The sequence below is a fragment of the Argopecten irradians genome, chromosome 15, assembly GCF_041381155.1.
Source record: "Argopecten irradians isolate NY chromosome 15, Ai_NY, whole genome shotgun sequence".
NCBI classification, from domain to species: domain Eukaryota; kingdom Metazoa; phylum Mollusca; class Bivalvia; order Pectinida; family Pectinidae; genus Argopecten; species Argopecten irradians.
The window spans coordinates 15,803,874-15,813,355 of NC_091148.1; the positions used below are offsets into that span (position 1 = coordinate 15,803,874).

Consider the following 9,482-nt stretch of genomic DNA (forward strand, 5'->3'; position numbering starts at 1 on the left):
GATTACGAAACAAGTTATACAACTTATGCAAATCACTCTCGATGACCCTGATGTAAGCGCGCGAGGGATCTTAGTGTGAGAGGAAACCGGAGTGCCCGGAGAAAACCCACGTGATCGGGCAGGTGACCCCTAACCTTTTCATGTCCGTGCCGGGGATCGAACCCCGGCCGGCTAGGTGAAAGGCGAGTGGCTTAACCACTACACCACCCGATCACTCCTCGAAGGAGTGACTCAACCACCCATGACTCTGACATTTAAGAAATTGTAAACAAAGAAATACAGATGATTTTAATAGGCATTATTATATGACTGGTGCTTTTGCTGTATTTTGATTGGCCAATTCGTTTCAGAAGTAATATCTTGTAAATTTCATATAATAAAATAGTTATCGACCTATTTTCAGGTGGATACGGTGATTTATCAACCCTCGAAAATGATATAACCCTCGGCCTCCGGCCTCGGGATATATCATTTACTCGGGTTGATAACTCACCGTATCCACCTGAAAATAGGTCGATAATTGTATAATATTGGCGTGTAGTGTGGTGGGTATTATCCTTAACCGATCGACTATATTAATAAAAACAGTACTATCTTAAGAATGTTATGTTTATTTCGTGTGAACATGCATTAACCAACCTGCATATTTAATGATGCGCACTAGCTGACAAATACATGATATATAAAATCATTTATACATAAATCTACAATTTTGTAGATGAAAAAATGAAGTTGTTTAGATAATAACCGTTTACGTCTGTTTTTGATAGAGAAAACATATCATTTGTTAGCGGTGTATATTTCTATAACATATAACAAGGATTTATTTTATGATAGCGATTAACATATTTAATTGTCGTTCTATTATGGCGTCATCGGATATCACACAAAAACGTTCTGTAAAATATTCCGTGAACGTTCAAATAACAAAACTTGTGTGGTAGCGATGTTAGAGGGACAATTCGGTCAAAGAGTACACTAAAATTTGCACATATATCGAATACAAACCAGTTCTAATGAAAGTTTGATTTTAACTGTGATATGTCAGAAAGGCCATCTTGATGACGTCATAACCGGAAGTTCATCCCAACTTATGCAATGTTAACATTTTGATTTGTGATCAGTGGGTCATAAGGGTTCAGAAAAATATTGGTTCGGAGGTTTGGGAGGGGGGTGCATGTGGGACCCTCCTAACCCATGGCCTATATGGTTAAGAAATGTATGGGAAATTTTCAAACTCGCCGGCTGTCCGCCATTACACATTGTGGTCGGACGCATTGTATGCCGAACTTGGCCCTTGACAGTAGACTAAAGCAGCATATGTCTAGAACTACTCAAATCGCTCTAACAGTAGTGTGTTTACCTTATTAGGTGCATTTGTTTGCCTGAAAAATATGTTCATCAACTCCTCATAGGTTAGGTATTGCATTTGTTTAACCTGCGTAACATTGACTCGGACAGAGTACATATTGTACCTGCTTATAAATCCTATTGCTATACGATTTGTAATTCCAGCAATAGCAATTAAAATACCTAGCAATGTCGAAGAATTATTTGATATTATTTTATGTTCTGTTTTTGATAAGGAATGTAGATCCAATTTTTATGCCACATTTTGCTTCGTGGTTATGTAAGATAATTAGCCTCATTGAATTGTCCCTTTAAATGTTTTTAATGGAATAAACAAAACTATCATGATATAATGATATCATGAACAAGACGGGTGTTTTAAGCCTTAAATGTCCTTCTTGGGGGATTTATGGTCCTAAAAGTCTCCCATTGTGGCAAATAAATTAAATACCGCGCGTTTATTTCACAAAAAAATACATTTAACATTATTTGTTTTACTTTTGTTGTCTGTTTTAATCAGTACCTCATTCCCGATAGAACATATTGCCATGCTTTCAAAATGCAATCAATTATTTCAAATAATTCAATTCTGAAGTCAACTCTGAAGTACAGTCTTTTAAATCGATACATGTTCCATTTCAAAACCGATGAAAAACTTTAAATAAACCACGATCTTAATAAAATCAATATTTTCATTTTCGTTAACAAATACTCAAGCAACAGTAAAAATACATAAAATACACCTGATTCCTGTGAAGTACTCCGACCAGGAATCGAATCCTGGTCTGGCGTGTGTGAAAAAACTTTAGCTCTACCGACTGAGCCAATAAACATGACCCGTATGCCTTAGCCTTAGTTAAACAAAACGGTTAATTCTGTTTTACAGTCTAGTCATTCGATAATAGGCATATTGATAGTATTGATAAAATACGGCTATAATTACCAAAGTCAATGACCATAAACAGTGGAATTTGGAGACACCAATAAAAGCTTCTTTAACAGAGTTTGTATGGCAAGCGGGATTGCTTCAATTAGTGTTAATTTCCCATTTCTGGATGGTAATATGATAGTCCACTTAACCTACCTGTATTATCAGACTTTTTGTATTATTTTTTTTATTTATTTTTCATTTATTTTTAATTTATTTATTTATGTTTGTTTTTACCTAATATGTATGAGGCCATTTTTTTTAGTTCAAAAAAGCGTAATAGTATAGGTAGGTTTAGCGGACTAGTAATATGTATATATTTGGTGTTTACTACAATCACATGATAAACATGAGAGGTGTTCCTGAATGGCCTTAGCTTTAATCCATTTTTCATACTGATGAATCAATATATTCTATATGTTATTTACCACAAAAAGCTTCCAACATTTTGAGAATTACAATATTTACAATGCTTAGGACTTAATTTTACACGGACAAATAAGAACTCAAAATAGATTTAAGCAGTACTGCCAAAAATCATTATGTTTACAGAGCAGTGAATGAGTACATATGGCCAGATCATGAACCATATGTGCTCATTTCAGATTTTACAATGTTATTAGTAATTGTTAAGTGACTTCTGCAGATATATTTTCATTTAAACATTAATAAAGCATAAAATATAATACTTATATTGTACAAAAATCATGTGTTGTAACTTATGTTATATGACATTATACATTTTTGCCTTTGAATGATTTTCACAACCTACTTTATTAAACCTTATAATTTTCAATATATTACTGAAGAAAAAACCACATGTACATTTCCCCCCAGTTATGGCAGATATAACTCTAAGCCAATGCAAGCTACTGCTATGAGAATGTACCGTATAGCCGGTCATTTTTCATAGGGATGAAATTTTCGCGGTTTCGCGGACAATTGCAATGATCGTGAAAAATTTGAACCGCGAAATATAAAGAAATTGTTGAATCATTTCTACCCTTAAGCCAGATCGCGAAAATTCCACGCAGCTAAAATTATATTCTCTAATGTCTTGGATGAAATCGCAAAAATTTTGACCAGCACAAATATCCGGCTATGCGATATTAGAATGCTAAGACGTTCCAAACCTTTAAGGCATGCATCACGATTGTATCGACAAATGTTTTCGATGAATATTGTGCCAAATATAGCCATTCTTGTATGAAAAAATATCAAAGTGTCCACCTCACGAGATGAAATATTACTGGTAATCATCAAGAAAGAAGGAATAATCTATTACATCTGTTTTCTCGCTTGCATTTACAGAAGATCATCACTACTAGTTTCGCTAAGCTAGGTTATTCCACCATTGTATTGTACAGATTTATTTTCCCTTGCTATTACTACGTCGTAAATTTGTAAGCATAACGTCATATTTCTACACAAAATAATGACATCATTTTTGTGCAACAACTAATGACGTAACAATTAAAATGATATTTTCACTGTCAATATTGCCTTTCGATTGGTCAAAAGCGAGTGAAATTGATATTTTTACTAGAGTGAAATATATCACTTTAATTTTCACTATTAAACCTTAAATAAATTTCACTGCGCAAAATGTAATAAGAAGAGGATATTCCTTGTTTCTTGATGAAAGCCACTTATATTTCATCGATTGAGGTGGACACATTGATGTTTTTCACGAGTGCGTATATACAAACTATATAAAAAACGACAAACATTGAAATAAAAATGTAAATTATTTCCTTTATTTTTTCTCAATAATTAGCATTAAGTTATCAGTGTTATTGTACATAGATGCGTGAAGTGAGAGAAACTTTCTTTTAATTCCTTTGTAATGATGTGCGAGGAGAGAAATATGATTCTTTTCTTCCTTCCTTACTGATAAATCTTTCCTGTAAATGGATCTTTGGGATTGTAGAAACCCTGTAGACAAGAAAACAGCCAAATTAAAATACAGCATTAGAGACACGCTACTTCTCCGAAACGGCTTTATTTATTTTGATAGGAATGTAGAACGAGAATGATAATTATGGTAAGTCGCAAAGGTGATTAGTTTCCCGTTAATATTACACTAATTATCACCTTCAGAACCATATAATTCAATTATAACAAACGCCATATTCTCATATACACCCATACACTCCACACATACTCCCATTGACACTTATCTATTTCAAACTGTACATAAGCAAATAAAGAACGCAGAAATCAATACGTCATCAACTTTGTGTGTATGACGTGTCGATCCTGTTAGGCTTGGTCTGATGACTTCTATAAATTACTGTAAACCACCTGTGTTTCGCATCTACTTAATTTCGCGATTTCCGTATCAAACATTTTCGTGGAGATAAAGTTTGGCGGATTTAAAATTGAATGGAGATATCTTTGAATTCAATGATGCAAGAATTATCTAAGATAGGAGCTACATCGATCTCGAGATTCGCGAAAATATATCTTGTGGATTTCAATATAAGTTGTTTTGCAGTAAATGTGAAGTTTTGTTTCGGTCCATATGATGTTATTTCGCCCTTGTAGCATTTAAAATTATGACCTCGAGCACACTTTCTTTAACCCTAACCCTAACCCGAGATCACAAAATAATGTAAAAGCCCTCCACGGGTTTGGATTGTACTATATTTGTGATCCATTGGAAGAATATCCCTCGCCTTCCTATCTACATGGTGCAGTGAACACTCGATAATCCGGACACCTTCAATACCAACTTTAACCGTTCGGATTACCAAATTCCGGACTGCCGAATTTTGCATTTTAGTCAATATGAAATGTTACGGTAATCCGTTCCTTGACATTTCCGTTAAGACTGAGAGTTTTTAGAACTAATCGGGGGCTCAATGGAATTAGTACCATCAATGTGTTCTTGTTAGTTAAACAAATGGTTATAGAAACCTTACCTTAGATCCAAGATCAGTTTGCGTTGGGTTGTTTACGGGATGGTTTTGCATTTCACCACGTTTTTCGAAGTAAGCAGAAGATTGTCCATCATTTTCAAAGGGGCTCATGTAATTCATGTTAGCTCCGTTTACTTGAGGGTTCTGCAAATCATAATATAACATTAAAATTGCAAGAATTCTAACTGTTGAAATTATATATTAGAGAATTCTAGCGCAATAACACATTTGTATATTTGCAGAACTTGCTATGATAACGTCAAACAAAAAATGCATAGCGCAATAACACATTCGTACATTTGCAGAACTTGCTATGATAACGTCAAACAGCAAATACATAGCGCAATAAGACATTCATAAATTTGCAGAACTTGCTATGATAACGTGAAACAGAAAATAAATAGCGCAATTAGACATCCGCACAAACATAGCGCAATATGCCATTCTTACATGTACATTTGCAGAACTTGCTATGATAACACTAAGTCGAAAATACAACTATAACAAATGTTTGGTTATCCTATAACTGTGCTAATTTGATAACGTATAGCTAGTTTGAAAAGTAATAAGAAAATATGGTTTATAATTATATGGTAAGCAAAACCAGACAAGCCAAAGCCTACACCAATAAAACAAATATTTGTCAAATTGGGGTTGATTTATCCTCGGGACTGCGGGAGGTATTCGTTATATCACCACCTGGACTGTCTCATAGTAAAACTGAAGGTAGTTCAGGAGAAAAAAATTCTGACCAATCACATTCCTACGGAGACTGCCACTGCAGACTATATATTGAACGACGTTCAACTTCAAAGTCATATAGTCATCCGATTCTTTTGATTACATTAAAAGACCAAACTACCCGCTCACTTGTTGTCGCACACATATCCTTCAGTTTTACTAAATGTAGTCCAGGCTCCAAGATCATGAAACAGTCTTAAGTCTTAAACGGTCTTAAGCTTTCACTTAGCCAATCACCGATGATGTAACAAAACGTAACGTCATTTTGATTGGCTAATCAAAAACTTTGGTCTATGACTGTTTCATGATCTTGGAGCCAGTGTGGAGATCACGACAGTGATAGTAAACCCTAGAATATCGAAGATGGGTCAAATAACAGTTCTAACAATAAGTTGTTGGTAGCAACGAAATCACAAAACAAAGTAAAAAACAAGTTGAGCGTCAGGGCCCAGAGGATGATAGGCCAATCACTGTTTAATGACAGTTTTTTAATCAAGATAAAATAGTTTTTCATAAGAAAATTTACAAAATTATATATAAGATCTTAATAACTCCAATTTTTACTTATTTGGTGAGTCTAGTGAAGATATAATCACAAATATTGCTGTAAATGAGAAATGAAAATTTTACTAATCATGTAATTAAGCTAACCATGCTTTGAACAACCGGGCCGGGAACTCGCGGACTTATACACTCACCGATAACTGTGGTTCCGACATTACTGAGGGGAAATGTCGATGAGCAGCTTGAGATTGCATCTGTGACACATACTGCTGCAATCCCAGCCTGAATCTTTCAATACCGATAATGAAGCTGCCAGCGTCCGGGGTACGAGTTACTTGTCCGAATGTCTTTTCCCTGACTCTCAATGGGGCGTACAAACCATTTCCCATTTTAAGATAAATCTTTTCCCCAATTCCCTGGACACATGTGGCACTGATACATATGGCCAAAACACAGAAAACCAATATTGACTGCATCATTTCTGAAACAGAATGGGGAAAAATCATTATTCGAAAAAAATCAAAACAATATCATACGAGAGATCAACTATTTTTGACTCTGTATATCAGTTATTTATTTTGAGAGAAATGAACAAAAGATTGCGTGGTTGGTGTTATCAAAATGATATTTTTATTGTCATCTTTAATTCGGGGTTTTTTAGACCCAAAAGCGACTTGTGGAAAGTACACTTTACCGTCCATTGATTCCACCATCCGGCGATTGTGACGTCATAAAATACACGTCAATATATGAAGTCATAATCAGCAGAAGGTGGTATTAATCAAGGCACATCTTTTCCATATTTGCATATTACAGAATTATCTATCCTTGCGGGTAGGTATTGATTGTGATGTCATCTGTTTGTGAGCGTCATACATTTCAGACAAAACCACATGAGTTCCACTCACAAAATAATGAAGTCACAATGGTATACCTACCCGCAAAAGGAGGGGGGGGGCTTTAACTCTATAATTTGCAAAATCGGAATATGTAGGCCAACATTCGTTATTATAAGATTGTATAACGATGTTGTTACTCGTGACAAACATATACAAACAATAGAATTCGGTTATATTAATGTCATTAGTGGAAAAGGGAAATATCGTCAAATTATCCAGATTTCAATATAGCCAAGTCAAACTAATTACTGCATCTGACCAGGGACAATCAATCATTTCAAATTAAGCAGTATTTCAATATATTGAGTGTCCCACTGTAATTATATTGAATAATCTAACTTCATAATCGGACTCTCAGCGTCGGGTATATTTGTTTGGAAATGTTAATGTTAACAGCCTTTATATCGATATCATTCATGTTTTAAATGATCTCATAATAATTTCTCACATTAACAGTTGCAATTTATCTTATGTTTAACATTTGTTCATTTTTGTTTTCGGTTATTGATCAAACTTTCTCCGATATGAAAACTTTTATATGAAAGCACTATTCATCAAATATTTACGAAATATAACAAACAATTTTAAATGGCTCGTTTGTCTGAGGAATAATAATAATACATTCTAATATGTTTTGTTAATGCATTTCATACACACAATCCTATGATTTACGTCACGTAGATAAGATATACTTGAATATGAATATTAGAGAGAGAGAGAGTTTCATAAAAGTTGAAAAACAATCACATTGTATATAACATATTACAATAAAATAAGTTTTAGTTTAAACGAATATGACGAATCTTTCTTATATCTCAAAACAAGTCAATTTTCGAAGGCCACACTGAAACAGCGCAATTTACAATTATTTTCGTATATATCGACTTTCCTGAAAATCACTTGCTGGCTTCAGGACATCGATATATGTCTGTTAATGTCTGTGATGTAGCAAACTTAGTATATGGTAATGAGATTACAATAATACCTCATAAGGAAATCAAATGACCTTGTGAGCTGATCAAAAGCAATAAATGTCAAGTAAAACTAACGGAAAATTTGATAATGTAAATATGATCGATTACAGACAGAAAGATTTATTTTATTTCAATAAGAGAGCGCTTAAGTTTGATTCATTTGCTGTCAAGAAGGAAAGGATCAATTTTTAAATGATATCCTTTGAAATTAGAAAATATTTTCATTTTAATATTTATTTTTATTTTTATACGAAAAGAGATTTTAAATTCATTATGTAAGATAGGTACGATAATTATTAAATAACAAATATCAACTCGTAAATAAAAATAATGATTATAATGTATCATTGCAAAATCAATTTCTAAATTCAAAATATGTTGTACTTACATTACGTGCGTATCCGCTTCTTTCTCCTTGTAAAATAATGACTTAAATACACCTGGTCGATTTGTTTATATCTAGAAGCAGAAGATGGATGAGCATGCGGGCACGGTTTGTCATGCGCATTGTGTGAGTTGACTCGACCATGCTCTCGTCATAGCCCACTAAAACAATGACGTAATATAAACTGCGATACTTCATGATTCATAGGGAATATATTATGACATAATGACATTTCAATGGGAACACTGTTATTTTGTTAGAACAATGACGTTATTAAATTGACGATACTTCATGATTCAGAGAGAATGTCTTTTGAAAGACTAACATTTCAATTAGAACACTAGTCAGTTATTTTTTCTTAGAACGATGACATTACCACATTTACGATACGTCATAATTCAGAATCAATATATTATGACATGTAGAAAATACATATTTTAAATATTTGAACACATTGTCACTTCAGATGTAACAAAATATTTACATGATATTTTAAGGCATCCCCAGTGTGTAACCCTACCAGACACAGATGGCATTGTTCAGCGCATGAACTGCCATTCGCTTACTTTGAGGTCATGATGATAGACATAATATTATTATTATACACGTGGATATATTCGCGATTGTTTAAATTCGCGATTTCCGAGTGTAAACATTCCGCGGTGCTGTAATTTTTGCGATAGATATATCTATTAAGTATTCTCAACATAGCAATATATCACATATACATATAATTATATGATATTATAAAAAAAAATATGCGCGGCGGAAATTTCTCGC

At 33.7% G+C, this 9,482-nt stretch overlaps 1 protein-coding gene across 1 annotated transcript; it reads right to left on the bottom strand.

The window, feature by feature from the left end:
* Positions 1-4,013: 4,013 nt before the first annotated feature.
* Positions 4,014-8,819, bottom strand: LOC138309769 (uncharacterized). The gene is made up of 4 exons (XM_069250981.1): positions 8,706-8,819; positions 6,639-6,925; positions 5,203-5,343; positions 4,014-4,213 (listed from the first exon to the last, which is right to left on the bottom strand). Exons 2-4 carry the CDS (start codon positions 6,921-6,923, stop codon positions 4,166-4,168), a joined length of 474 nt encoding a protein of 157 aa, XP_069107082.1. The 5' UTR covers positions 6,924-6,925; positions 8,706-8,819; the 3' UTR covers positions 4,014-4,165.
* Positions 8,820-9,482: the final 663 nt, after the last annotated feature.

What these genes read in the sequence shown, in the direction of transcription:
- LOC138309769 (XM_069250981.1), bottom strand. Translation starts at nt 6,923, where the DNA reads ATGATGCAGTCAATATTGGTTTTCTGTGTTTTGGCCATATGTATCAGT. An exon ending in TGTCGGAACCACAGTTATCG is followed by an intron (nt 5,344 to 6,638) that starts GTGAGTGTATAA and finishes TATGATTTGCAG; the next exon opens with AACCCTCAAGTAAACGGAGC. An exon ending in AAACTGATCTTGGATCTAAG is followed by an intron (nt 4,214 to 5,202) that starts GTAAGGTTTCTA and finishes TCTTGTCTACAG; the next exon opens with GGTTTCTACAATCCCAAAGA.